The 14,832-nt window shown below is 37.0% G+C and overlaps 1 protein-coding gene across 1 annotated transcript in view; it reads left to right on the top strand.

The window, feature by feature from the left end:
* The window catches only part of SKAP2 (src kinase associated phosphoprotein 2), a 169,456-nt gene extending 161,215 nt beyond the window's left edge, over positions 1-8,241 (top strand). The window contains exons 12-13 of the mRNA XM_046670360.1: positions 5,358-5,459; positions 5,804-8,241. Coding sequence (XP_046526316.1) covers positions 5,358-5,450 — 93 coding nt within the window. The 3' untranslated portion in view covers positions 5,451-5,459; positions 5,804-8,241. The remainder of the gene's footprint in view (positions 1-5,357; positions 5,460-5,803) is intronic.
* Positions 8,242-14,832: the final 6,591 nt, after the last annotated feature.

Genomic DNA, 14,832 nt, shown 5'->3' with positions numbered 1-14,832 from the left:
AAGACGTTGCCCTGATCTCTGTGAGTTTGTATTTTATTTTAGTTGAAGGGACAAAGCTAAAATACACAAAATTCAGTGAGGAATAAATGCTTAGCTTAAAATGAGAGATGTAAGCATGGACTAGATAATTCAGAGAAAATTTCATGACAGCTAGGGGTAACTTGAGTCAGGTCCGAGTCACTGGTTAGGTTGGGTGAAGGGGGGAGAAGTGCTCTGGGGAGGAGGTCCCACACACAGAAGTAGGAAGGAGTGTAGCCTGGAAGGTGACAGTAAGAGAAGAGGGATGCTAGCAGGGTGGGAAAAAGCCAAGCAGAGGAGTTTGTAATTAATGCCCTGGGGAGCGTACAAGTTCTTGAGCAGCAGAATAAACTGACAAAGGCAGTTCCTGGGAAGAACAGAGAGGCAGAGCTGATGATGCAACAGTCCAGGATGAGGTGATAAAGGCCTGAACTAGAGTGGTGACGTTGGAATAGAGAGGAGTAGGTAAACCTGAGAAGAGTTAATGGAGTTATGAATTGGTTGGTAAAATACACTGAGTACCAAGGCCACCCTCTGCTGAGCCTGATTTGATCTTTCTCCCTTAACAGTATCTACGAATCATCAGTCTGAATACCGGTTTTTACTGTATGGTGTTGTAAATGTTGACTGTGTAGAAATGTGAATTAAATGTGTTTTGGCTCTGGAATATAACTTAAAAGTTGTTATAAGAATTAAATTCTTTACTATCAGCTTCCTTACTTGTCCTTGTCTCTCTTGCTTTAAAAATGGAGTACATAGTGCAAGGAGAAAAAAATAGTAATTTCTTGAATTAGAGTAACTCAAAGTCACACTTGCGTAGTAAATGATGAAGTAATGGGGTTGATTTCCATAAGCTGCTAGGAGACTTAGTGTCTTCCAGCCGGTTCATGCATGGTTGTGTTCAGAGACTGTTAGTGTCAATTTCCTCATTTAATAGATTAGGAGACTTAAGATTTGAGCAGTTAATGTGTAGATAATAACAGTAACACAGTGAGGTTGTCAGCTTCCTGTTGTGCATTTTAAGAGAACCTTTTGAAACAATGGATGTATGAGAAATGAAAGGATACTTACAAAGTTTCTAGTTGGAGATAGTAAAAAGGAAGAGACTGAAGAGGTAACCTTGAAGAAAGTATCTCTGTATTTTAAATAGTTATCTAGTTTTCACACTACTACAATGTTTATGAGTAATTTGAAAATAACACAGTGGAGAGTTGGAAAACAGTAGTGAAGTCCACTGGTTCTGAAAGTCAATGTATTTTATATTTTGTGAATGTAGTTACCTTCATTTCCACAAAATGCTAGTATGTTTTGAAGCACAGAGGGATGTTTGGAGAAAGGACACATAGTCTCTTAACCTTTCTAACACCTGTTGATTTCAAACAGGTTGGCAACTAATTTGTGAGAGAGGTGGTACATCCCGGAGTCTGAGTGTTTCAAGTTTCCGTTAAGGCACTGTTCCTTTACCATATGGTTGGCAGAAAATGGATTAACATACTTGAGAAATGAGAATCATGGTGCTGAAAAGGATTTAAGTAAATGTTAGGGCCTTATTTAAGTGTAAAATAATACACTGGCAGAGAGACAAGATTTAGTTAATGAGTAAACGTGGACATATGTTTACTATTGTGTTGGATAAAGTCTCTGTTTCTCTTTGTCAAAACTCGTCCTTTTTTCCTGCCTTATTACATAATCACTTTAATTTATTGCTTAATAACTATTAATTGAGGCCTAACATTTTATCTACAAAATAAAACAAAACCATTTTAATGGTATGAACATTGAAAACAGAAGATTTAGATCACAACTGTTCAGTGCTGCTTTACCGTTATTTCCTCGGATTATTGGGCAAGTTTCGCTTTTTGGCTTCTTTGACTGCCACATTACATTTTGCCTTGAAGCCATCCATTTTGCAGATATTGAATTTCTTTTGAGTACTATTTTTATACAATAAGCATCACCACACCTCTGGATCTTGATAGCATTGCAAAGGGAGGAGAAAGCAGCTTTGTGTTAGTAATTACCCAACATTGTCAGAAGCTGACTGCAGGCCTCTTTCTAGTGATAACAGAATAACCGCATAATGTAGCTTTATAGCACATGATTAATAGAAAATAATTACACGTCCTACAAAGGGATGCAATATTTCTTATAAATTGACTAGAATGGTTTCCTGTAGATTAAAGGACTCTTCATTATTTTATCAGTCCTCCTGAAGTACAGTCACTTGCCTATGTTAGCATTTCAGTTGATGTTAAGAGCCGAACAGGGTGAAGGATCCCAGATGGCAGACCTTCTTGTACCTGAGATCTTGTGTGCCATAAAGATGACAGGATGCTTCCGAACCTTTCAGAGATTTAGATGGCAGCCTGGTATGGTTTTGTCTCTTTATTTTTTGTTTATTAACAAGGTGAGGCTTGAGAGTTGTTTTTTTTTTTTTTAATGACCCACCTGTGACTGTTAGAACAATACTATAATTAGTATGTGGACTGCAAGACAACACTGTATGGATTGCATTACTTTCCACTGTAAGTAATATGTCATTCATAATCACATTTGTTGGGCGGCAAAGAAAGGCAGATTTTCTTCAGAAGGAAACCTTGTATGATGTTGAATCTTCAGGCTGAAGTTTAGAATACTGTACTCCAAGAAGCATTTCATTCCAATTTATAGGCTGCAAATGGTTTAATTGGGATTCATTTTGCTCAGGAGGCTCGTACAGAGCATGTAATGATAAAAGCAAAAGCTTCTGTGTTTGCAGTCTTCTCGACATACTCGCACGGTTGCAGTGTAAATCCATAAATTTGCCTACTAGATTTTTACCTCGCCATATTTTATCTTACCTCTTAATTCCACACAGGAGTATTATATGGAATTCTTTACATATGTAAAGCAATAAACACTCTGGTTTTTATTTTTACCCTTTTCTGATTTAAATCTGTAATATTTTATGAGGTGTGTATTTCATATGCTTTTCAATTATTTTAAATTAATTGAGTGAAGCGCTTGAGATTATTTCAGTCTAAAATTTTATTTTTTCCTAGAATGTTGCTTTTAAGGGATTTGTTTACAGCTGAATAGGCTCCTCCCTGCTGTTTACTACTGTACGTTCTATTTAACGAACCTTACCAGTTACCATCATGCAGAATTCTCTCAAGTGTGAAGTACATATGTCACTGGTCCATTGTTGAAGTGATTTGTCGGAAATCAGTTTCTTAAATTTGGATGTCGTGATCTTTTTGAGAACAATCATATGCCCTTAATTGAGAGTGCGGATTATGACTGAAGCAGACTATTATAAAGTGGTTTGTAATTTGAATCTAAACATTGAGACCCAGATGGAGGGCTATTGTCTGAAAGCAGGTTTACGTCATAATATGCCCTCTTACTGAATGTGTTCTGTGTGTAGCATTTGGGGGCCTACTTCCTTTACTCCTTCTAAACGATTGAAAAAATCTTAGATTGGCATTGGGTAAGAGCGTTGACACTCAGCCCTTACCCTCTTAACTATCCATTTGAAATCTTACAAGGTAGGCCTTTGGCCTCTGAAAGGTTAAATATATTTGTTTTGTTAAGCATTAGCGTCTACTTGTATTCATTGCCTTAAAAATGGAAAAGGGCAGTTTTATTAGGTACCTATTAGGATATAATGGTTGCTAATCATAGCTTTCAGTAAGTTGGTGTTTTCTTCTGATACATATATCCTGCATGGATTATAATCATCCTCACTGAGTACTGGGCATTAGACTGTTCTCCTTGGGTAGGTAGTTTTGTCCACTAAGTTTACACTATCAGGGAACTTTTAAACTTAAAGTCTGGAATCCACTGCCTCATAAGCCAGAGCTGTGCCCTCATTCAAATAGGAAGGGCATGATTAGCCTTTCCCCCTTTTCCTTCCACCTTATTCTTCTAATAAACCTAATTCTGATACATCCCACTATGAAAAATGTATAGATTTTAATCCTAAAATCTTTCTATTGGTAGACTTCATATCAATATACACATGCTAATGTTGCTACATTTGTATTGAAGAATTGTACGATTGTTTTTTTTTCTGATGGTCAGTAGCATACTAATCAATACAAATGTTAAGTCTGTGTGAGTGTTAACATTCCCTCCCCACATGTAACTCAATCTGCATATGCACATTTATCTATGACTCAGATGTTGGAATTGAATTACTTTTGGGATTGATTTTAAAAATTTATCTTATATGAAAAATTAAATTTGGGTCCTACAGTGCTTTTGCAGAGTATTGCTTTTGGAAGATATTACTCTTGAAACTTGTAATTCATTTTACTTTGTTTGTATCTCACTAAACATAAATAAATTTGAGATAAAAATACATTAGTCAATCTGGCAGGCATATGAGACCAGCTGCAGTGTGTTCGCAATGCCTAAAGCAGCAGTGTATCTGTCAGTGGAGGCAAAGGGGAGAAATGGAGGTACAGGTTTATCTCACGTTGCAAAGTACATGCAAAAATGACTCATCAATCACTCATTTTTACAGCTGTATTAATGTTTTGCCTTTATAACTCAAGATACTGTTATTTCCTATTGATCTGCCACTGTAAGGGTGAATCTAACACCATCTTTACATTCCTTCTACCCATCCTTTATCTAATGTAGTTTATGATCAATAAAAGGAACAATAAATGTCTCAGGGAAGCTTTTTAAAAGGAGCCCTTTTGTGAATCGTTTTGAAAAGAAAAAAATTTTTTTGCTGTTATTAGTATTTCCTTATTCTCTAATTGATCTGTTGAAAATGTCTATAGTCATATATTAGATTTTCTTAAGAGGGGGCAAACTCCTCATTCTAAGTCATTTTCAGTCATATGAGTTTACCTAGGAATTAAGTAGTTTATTGTGAAAAAATAATCCTATCCTTGCTAGATGATAAGCTTCTTGAAGGCAGAGATAGTATCCTAAGGATCTTGGCTGTAACCTTGTAGCCTCTGGCACTGGTGTTTGCAGTAGTAAACCCTGCCCCCAGGATGTGTGTGTGTGGGGGCGGGGGGCGGGAGGGGGGGAGAGAGAGAGAGAGAGAAGGGAAAGGGGCCCAGAGAGCTGTGCAGAGTTTCATTTGCTAGGTTCTTATCATAAGTGACTGTCTCTGTGTTCTACATGGAGTAATAAACAGGCTTTGTCTTATATGTTAATTTAAATCTTTGCCTAACAGCATTTTTAAAGTGTCTAGAAACAAAAAAGATTAAAATGTTTCAATTTGCAGCTCAAGCTCTTGTAACTTTATAAAAAGAAATAACATTTCTAAGAAGTTGCATACAAATGACATTGTACTTACACCAGTCTAAAGGTTAATATTGCATATTGTTTTCAATTAGGAATACAATAGATATGGCTGGTGGGTAGGAGAAATGAAGGGAGCCATTGGCTTGGTGCCGAAATCCTACATAATGGAGATGTATGATATTTGAGAGTCCTGGGTAAGTACATTTTAATCCAATATTCTGTAATAGCTCATATGTTCTCTTGGTCTCTATGTTAAGTCTTTGCTTTTTTAAAAGTCTGTAGTTTTCTGATAGCACAAAGATTATGCTCCCAAATCATCATCATCTTTTTTAAAAAAATCTGGCTTAATTTTAAAAATAAGTTCATTGAAAATAGATTATTTCAAGAAAATCCTCTTGATAATAACCAGCTGTTTTCCCAGACCTCCCCTTCTTTAGTAAAATACCACTTTTATGGCCTGTCTGAGGAGCTGAATTGGCAAAATGTTGAGTAAACATTCACTTTTCCTTGGCTAAAAATGTGATTTTTTTCTGAGCAGGGAAAAACCAACATTTCAACTGAAGAAAAAAATTAAAATGCAACTTTCCCTGTCTGGCTGCAGAAAAAGAAGATTCTTCTGTGAGTCTGCAGATGCTTTGGATTTAGAATCATCGTGAAAACATGAGTGACAGCTCATAACCTTTCCTTTTCTTGTTGAACATTGTCTGTCTTTGCTATTTTATACATTCATAATAATAGTCCTCTGTTGTGAAATTAAATGAAGGATATTAATGTAAATTAGATGCAAGCAGTAAAGTTATACCTGTTGGTATTTTGCAAGGAAATAATTGTAGTTTTTATTTACTTATTTGATTTGTGTGAAGAATTCAGCACTATTTTATATGTACCACATAGCCACTGCTACTTCCTGTATGAGTTGTAATTTCTCTTAATATTGGACATTGGTTATTTTTTTGGAATGTAATGTATAATTTCATAGAAATTTTAATTGAATATATGCAAGCTTTTGGTAGACGCTATCTAAAGAATGTGGCTTTGTTAAAACTTTGCAGGTGGTTTATCTTAGTATTTATTTTTCACACAACAGTAACATGTTTTCATGAAAGAATTATTACTGATTGGCAAATTTACTTTAGGTTACATATAGCCACAAAATAGAGAAGATGATAGAATTGCAGATGGTAGTGTGCTGTCACCTTCTGCCACTCATGTGCAGACCAGAATCATGGTTTGTGCAAAGCCCTTTATCAATAACAAATATCCTAGTTAGATGAGTGACTTGCTAATTTTCTACCATAGTTTTGTTTGAATTTAATAAAATAGAAAATTCATAAGAAACCCCATTCTGCCACTAATATAAAGACATAAAGAACCTCAATGTATTCCCAAAGTAAGAAGGCATAGCAGAGCACTCTTTTATCCTGCCGGATCATTACCGTGCTGTTAAAGCCCCACTACAAAACAGCAGACCTCCAGACTGGAGTCTCCTCCGCACATCTCAGAGCCATGAAAAGAAGAGGAAGGCTCAGAGAGGGGAGTGTGGAAATCGAGGTGGGCACAGGTACCAACAGGTGAGTGGGAGGGTATCATTAGCCTGACGCTGGAAGTATACGTTGTGCGCCTGAGCAAGATTTCTGGGATTATGTCATTACCTTTTCACGTATACTTGAAATCCAAGGTATTTTAAATGCCTACAAGGTACCAGTATGGCCTTAATATATATCAGAATGTACTGCTGTTTGGATAATATTTGGAGTAGATATAATCTAATAGTGAATCTTTGATTAGTAGGTACTACCTTTTTTGAACTGTTCAGATCTTTGCTTTATAAAGACTCTAACCATGCAAATGATCTGATAATATTTTAAAACCTCCATTATTTATATAAAACTATTTACAAGCAATATCTCAGAGTTTATGTTTTACCGTTGTCTCCTCAATACTGTGATCATCCTATTTCAAATGTAAAAAGAAATATTAATTTTAGAGATTGTGGGTAAACTCTAGTTTATATAAATTAGACATTGTCAAGTTAAAGCTTTCAGAAATTAATTTCTGCACTCGTTAATCTTTTCCTAATGTAAAGCCATTGGAATAGATTGAAATCATCTTGGCAAAAGTAAGACAACTGGAGATGAATTCAGTGGCCTGGTTTTCAAAGCCTGAGAGACTGAAAGGTAAAAAGCAGTTGTGAGTTTCCACTGAAAACGTAGACTTGGTGGAAACAGGTTTCGAGGTTCTGGTTTAAGGGAAGATGTTGATCCTGGGCCAGTAGATGGCAGCAGCTTTTCATTGCAGACTAGACCGCTTGGAACCCCTCCCCCACTCAGGCACAAAGTCACACAGAATGTGGTGCATTTAGAAGGTTTTTGCCTCTTTGTACAGTTAATCCAGGAGAGGGAGTCCTTTGCCAACTGATGACCAACGATTCAAAGCCCGATAGTCTCTCTCTGAATGGTGACAATACAGAAATAAAGTGTGACTTTTGTCCGGAGCTCCTCTGGCCTTTGTTCTTTTTTAACTTGAACATAGGTGGGAGATAAGAAAGGAAACAAAAGCTTTAAAATTGGAGTGGCAAGAGAAATAATCGTTATTTTCAATTCATGAGTCCTTTATATTCATTTAGTGAAATCATTTGTATACTACCAGGGAGAAAGTTTTCTTTACACCCTTGACAATATATCACACACTCTTCAAGATCATAATAATATCATTAATGTGAATTTAAACAAAATGGCTTGTTAGAAAATATGCTAATTGCTATGTTCTCATTATGTTTGCTTAGCCTTTATTTGTTTTTCTATGAACAGTTAGAGAGCTAATTTTTTTCAAAGGTGATTGTAAGTCATATTTTATATAGCATTTTGCTTGATTATTTGCTCTGTACTGAATTTGTACTCTATTGCCATTAGATCTTACAATAATGTTCCACTCTGCAAATTTTTAAGGTTCAAATAAAGTTTAATTGTTTGCAAACTGTTATGATGCTAATAATTCAACAGCCTGCTGTGTTACTAATGAAATTACTTTGTTATGATTAATTTGGAAAATAGTGTGTTGATTGTCGTAATTAAGCACAACAAGGTGAAGTAAATGATTCTAATGCCATCTGGCCTCCAAACTGAATGAAGAAATGAAATAGGGCTGTCATCTGAATTTATTCAAAGAAGTAAGGATAATAAAAATGACTCTCATTGCTATAGGATTTACACTTAACCGCTGCTCACTCCATCCTGTTTTTGCCACTTTGTTGCATATGACACTTTCTTTTATGAAAAAGAATGTTGTTTAGCTTAGCAGTTGTTTTGAATACTTTATATTATTTTAAGTTGATCATTTTTACCTTGTGCTAATTTAATTACAGATAATTACATAAAGTATCATAGGATCATAGAAAATCACTGTTCAGCCATCTGTAGATGAAATCTATATACATGGGGGGACTTGCTATTAGTGTACAAACGTGTTGTATAGCCTTCCATAAAGAGTTAGAGATTCCATTCAGTTGTTTCTAAAATGGTTCCAGTCAAGACACTCTCATAGTTCTTATGATTTCTACTTTTCCTATAATTTCTCCAGTCTAATCTATTACTCCTCACTTCATAGAGTCTGGCACCTTCCAGGGTCATGATGAAAAACAGAACCCAGAACTGAGTTATATCCAGAGATTCAGATTTGCAGTGCAGCCACTATCAAAATTTGCCCTAACATATGTGTGGTTTAAAAAGCTTGAACTTCATCAATGAGACTGAGTGAAGCATTGTGAGAATTTTTAGATCAAGTAAAGTACTTCTAAATTTCAGATAGATCAGCTGTTTCTATTTCAATTGTTGAGTGGAGTTATGGAGACAAACTGTGTAGAGATCACTTTTACTTCTCTTGAGTTCAGTAGATTCAAGAATATTGAAATGCAATCCATATGGTAAAGGAGGAGGTAGTAGAGATTAAAACGTAGTCAAACCACAGAAAACACAGCTTCTCTTGGAGATTGAAGGAATGTAATTAATATATATAACATAAAAACATTTGTTAAAATAGCCTAGTTTGTTAGTAAAGTCCTGACTATTCTGAAATACACAGAAACAAATAAGTGGTATATTATTAAAGTGTCTTTCTACAAACTTAACCTGCACTGAAATGCATAACTTCAACAGCTGAACCTCTGGATTGAGAACAAGGAATTTCTGGACATGGTCGGCTTCAGCCGACATTACAATGCACTGCCTTGTAGAACCTGTTAGAACCCTGATAGTGTAACCTTTTGCTGTGCTGAGATAAATACTTAGAAAATTATATGGATCACAGTAACATGGAATGCCATTTCATTAATGCGATGTTTGGGGGGCTTTTTCTTGTTTTCCCTGGTAGAATCTGCTCTGCCATTTCTTGGTCACAAACTTGTGATTTATTGCCTGCATGGTACTTCAGAGTATACGGTGTGTATCCAGTAAATATTTGTTAATTAACTGATTTGGCACCCCACAATATCTCAAGACCTGAGGTTTAAGAAGAAAAGAGCTTGGCTTCTATACCTGGTAGAGAAAATTCCTTTATCAGTTAGTACATTAGCTCTCTGACTGACTACATTCTCTTAGTCAAAAAATCACTCCCATTTACTGAGTCTTTAAAAGCAGTTTCGTTGTCAACAAGTGGGTTGGATGTGATTGTTGGTAACAGAATTGAGTGGAATTGTGAATAACAAGGCAGTTGAGTGTGGTAGCTAGTCTCTAGATATTTCCTCCTTTCCTTTTCTGTCTTCAGTGTTGTCACTCTTTCAAAGGCACGGGCAACTCAGGCAGCTTGAAGCAGGTGATCTGGTTTCACTTCCCAGGACTCCATCCCAATCACTGCTGCCCCACATTCCACCTGGGCCGGATCAGAGAAGGCTCCTGACCTGGGAAGCATTCTCCTTGTCACCTTGGATGGATCAAAAAGGAATTTCCGAAAGTGGGAAGTTTCATAGTTGTTGCCAAATCCAACCATAATTCATTTTTTGTCTTTTGTTTTTTAAACCTTTACTCCCTATTTCTTTAAAGTTGTGTGATTATGAGTGCTTTGAGACCCCAAGATGAACAGAACCATAAGTGCATACAACACAAAACGTTGTGAATATGTGCAAAGGTGTGAAAACAGAAATTGCCCCCAAAGCCCATCTCTTAACCGCTTTTCTTAATGTTGGCACCTTGGAAAGTGTTTCCCTAGGTTTCTCTCTTCTCTGTTTGCACTGTTTTCTTTTTCATTATCCATTACTCGGAGAGGTAACAGAGAACTTACCTGCTTTGTGTTTATTGGCCTCAACTTTGTAATATAAAAACATCACTCCTAGAGTAAAAGCAGGTGCCATTTTGTAGCTTGAGCAGCAATTTACCTCCTGTTTGAGGCAAGTGTCACACAGGTACTCTCAAAGGAGAGAATTAATGACACCAATGTATACCAATTAAAGATGACTGCGTCAGAGGAAGAGGAAATTCCAACAAATAAGCATATTCTCCTCCATTGCCTCGACTCCCAGCTCCCATGGGAGTCCATGTAGAAAACCTTGTGTACTTTACCTATCAGGTCAAAATGGTGGTAGCAATTTAAGACTAGTAATAGCAATAGCTAACGTGAACTGAATGTTTACTACTTGTCATGCTGGGCACTTCTCATTCAATCCTTCTAACAACCCTGTGAAGTAAGTTCATTCCCATTTTCCTGATTAGGAAACTGAGAGTATGTAATTTGCCCCAAGGTCCAGGAGTAATAAGTTGCCCAGCCTCCCTCCCTTGAATCAGCACCATTCTGCTCCCCAGTACTGGGACAAATTCAAACCAAATACTTAATTCTCTTCTTTGCACATAGTAGGCACTCAATAGAAGCTTATTGACCACTGATGATGGCACCATTCTTATAGAGTAGTCTGGAGCATGTGAAAAATGAATAGTTCAAAAACTGATAATCAGACAGCCAAATTTGCCTCATTTGGTAGTTAAAGTGGCCCACGGTGACTGTATCAAATCCAAAGCAGCTCGTTCCCAATGGAGAAGAAACTTTAACGCAGGAGCGTTTCTATTCATAAACTTCCAGTCTGGCTGAAAATAGGAAGTCTGTCAAGGCAGCAGAGAGTCGAGAGACGACACCAGGCCAAAGGAACCCTTTTCGAACGTCCTTTTCCCATCCTCTCCACTTCCTCAAAGTCAAGCCCGAGGGCACTGACCAGTCAGGGAAGCCTTGGCGGGGATTTTAAAGCTGGCCACTTCTGTCTCAAATAGTTTATAATTAGTTGTTTTTGGAGAGTGGGGCTTATATACACAGTTCTTTTTTAAAAAACCAGTTTTAAAGAATTATTATTAAACTGTTCAGCCCTTTGCAACCGGTGAGCAAACCTCATGATAAACCTTGTATAATTTTGTAACCAAGTATTGGCAATGTCTGGCGTAAGACTTCCTTGTTGAGTTTGAATTCGTTTAATGAGAACCTTATTGGACTATCTGGCACTTAAGTACAAGGTCTTATTCCTCCGGCACCTACTTGGCACTTTATACAGGGCTCTGTAATGAAATAATTCTGTTGTGTTTTTTGAACAAATTCTTTTCTTAAGTCTTTTTATATTTCAGTGATGGGAGGCTGGTGGGAGTGGAGAGAAGAGGAGATAAGCAAGAACTAACATTCATTATAGGGCTCTTGGATTTAGCCAGAGGAGGGGTAAGAGTGAGCCCTCTCATGGTCTAAAGTGCACCTGAAGTATTGGCTGTCTTACAGCCCAAAAGGAAAGGTGTCCTAAGCTCAATTTTCAAGGAGTGTCGTTCTGCGTAGTACTCTGAACTGCTTCCACGCCTGGTTCTAAGGGACACGGAGCGAAGGGCTTTGCATTGTCCTCATCTCCAGCTGCCCACCAAGTAGATCTCATTGGTGTCAAATAACCTGTCCGTCCAAATGGATACACAACTCCTCCCTAATTGCCGGGTGAGCACTCGTGGTCTGTAGAGGCCCTGTCCCTCGCTGCTTTCATCTCCATCCTCTGCTCTCCTCCTCCTTCTCAGGCTTTCCCAAGGAACGTCGCCCTGTGAGGCACAAGACTTAACTCTCATCACTCTGTGGAGTTACCAGCATCAGTGGTGCTCTGCTTTCTGTGAACCCAGCAAAAGCAAAGTCTAGAACTGGCTTTGTCCTGTTACATGCAGCCTGACTTGAGAAACTGAAGCGTAGCTATGTTGTGGGTGTGCACTGTTATCTGTCTGTCGCTTTGCTTCAGTTGGTCAGCAGGTTTGCTTTATTCTTTATTATCGTCTCAGGGCTTGCTATTTCTCTTCCTATCTAATTAAATGCTTCCATTTTGAATAATTACATTTAAGTGCCAACAGTGTGCTAGGGGCATTTCCAACAGAGAATTTGACACAGTCTTTCCCAAGCAGATTCGTAGTCTAAATTAAGTAGACAGGACATAAACTCAGGGAAGGAGTGCGGCCCAGGTAGCCCTCCCTTGTGCAGTTCTTAGCAGGTTGAACACCAGCAGTGTTGTAAGGCATGAAAAGAAAGGCCCTCTGATTTTGTTACGTCTGAACCTAGGAGGAACAAACTATGAATCCTTTCTCACATATGTGTTTTTTAATGTACAGAGGGGAGGGGAGGGGAGGTGCGAGTGTTTTAAGGTTGGTTCAGATGAAAAGACTGATTTTTGTGAAAATTTCTGAAATGTTTGTAGCTACTGAATTAAGTGTGAGGGAAACCAAAGAGCTGTTTGTGTAATGGGAACATCTTGTATAGAGTTGTTGCCAATTATGGTAAAACATAATTCTGGAAGCTGAGAGTGACTCTTACCCCTTTAGGAAAAAGGACTCTTTTCCTTCAGGTGCGGACGGAGTTGTTCCAGTGGTATTCAGCTGAGAGTGGGCAGGAGGAAGACCACTGGAGCTGGAGTCCATCAAAATTCTAGTTTCTGTTCTTTAATATGGTTTGCCTACTGTAGGATAAGTTTCCTTGCCTGCAAATATCAACAACCCTTGTTTTCTCAACCTCACAGAGTGTAGTGAGGTTCCAATGAGGTTATATTTGGAAGAGACTTGAAAAATCAACAACGGTGTTAAATATGGCTTTCCCGCGTGGAAGTAGGACAACTGAAATGAAACAATGCGTCAAAATAAAAATTTCTCCTTCACACCAAAAGCGAGCAAGGGAAAAAATTTAACACTCAGCTCCAGCTGAATACTGCTCGGGATAATGTGGTGAGCTGTTGATTTGTTCTTTTCTAATGAGAATTGATGTGAGTCATCCTAGAAGAGTTTGGGATTAAATTCTCCTATCATCTTCAACACATTTTTGAATCAAGCCATTGGTTTCCAAGATATGGTCACTTTCTGTTAATGGAGATTTTAACAGAGATGTTACTTCTGTCTGTAAAATTTCAACACAAACTTTTCTTTCGGTATCTAAAACCATCTATCTGAATTAGGTGAGTGTTGTGTGTAGTTGGTTGGACTTAGTTGAGAATTTTTTTGGTAACAGATACCTAAGGAAAATTTCTGTACAGGTTCCCTTTGACCAATATCTACTCCCTTTAAGAACTGTTTCCTCCAGATGGGTGTCTGTGATTGTTTGTGTGTGCATACACACTTTGTAGTTAAACATTTCCTTCAGATGCATATCTAGGAATAAGACAATTTTATTTGATCGAATTAGCCTTGTAATATTACGACTAATCTCGGTTTGTAGTTTGTGAAAATATGGGACTAGAAATAAGGGCAAACCAGAACCTCATTACATGTAACCTTAATGCTTTAATGTTATAACTTTAGGCAAAGCTAATAAAAAATGCAAAGGACTCTTAAATAATTTAAATTATCTAAAAAATTGAGCATATTCCTTCAAATAATAATGGCTTTCATGATCTGATTTTTTAAAAATTCATTTCTCATGTCTTGAATTACTTAGAAGTATAGATAATCAGAGTAAGTTTGAGTTTATTTAAGATTATTAAATATATTTGTTATCATACAGCGTCATTGAAGATTCCACTTTTTAGCCTAACAATTGTAATCGATAATGTTATGCAGCATATAATTCCAGTAACATGTTTGATAACGTCCTACAGTATAGAAGTAATTTTTAGCACTTCTCTTTAAAATAGTGCTCTGTCACGTGAGCCCTTGATTATTTAGAACCATTCATCAATTCTATTAACTTAAAAAATAATCATATTGTGTACCTGTTATTTGCTTTCTAAAAGAAAAGCTTCTCTGTCTTAAACTTTACCGAGAAATTATTCCTTTCCTAATGCATTTTTCATTACCACACTCTTTTGGTAAAGCAAAATAGTTAGGAATACAATTAACTGTACTAACTGTGAAGAAAGTGAAGATCTGTCCGTTCCTAAAACTCCTCCTCCTTTCCCAGATGATTGCAGTAGGGAATCTGGAGTTCTAAATGCAACGTCCTTTGCTTCCTCTGATGCTGTGCTTTATAGCAATAAATACTCTATATTGATTACTACTTAATTCTAATGGAAGTATACTAAGGCTGGAAACACATTATAGCTTAGCGTTTAGTGCCTTAATTTTTAAACAGTTTTTAAATTTTAAAAATTGATAG

Source organism: Equus quagga, chromosome 8, assembly GCF_021613505.1.
Source record: "Equus quagga isolate Etosha38 chromosome 8, UCLA_HA_Equagga_1.0, whole genome shotgun sequence".
In the NCBI taxonomy this organism is placed as follows: Eukaryota; Metazoa; Chordata; class Mammalia; order Perissodactyla; family Equidae; genus Equus; species Equus quagga.
The sequence above is the reverse complement of the archived record's forward strand: the minus strand, read 5'-3'. Positions and strand labels throughout refer to the sequence as shown.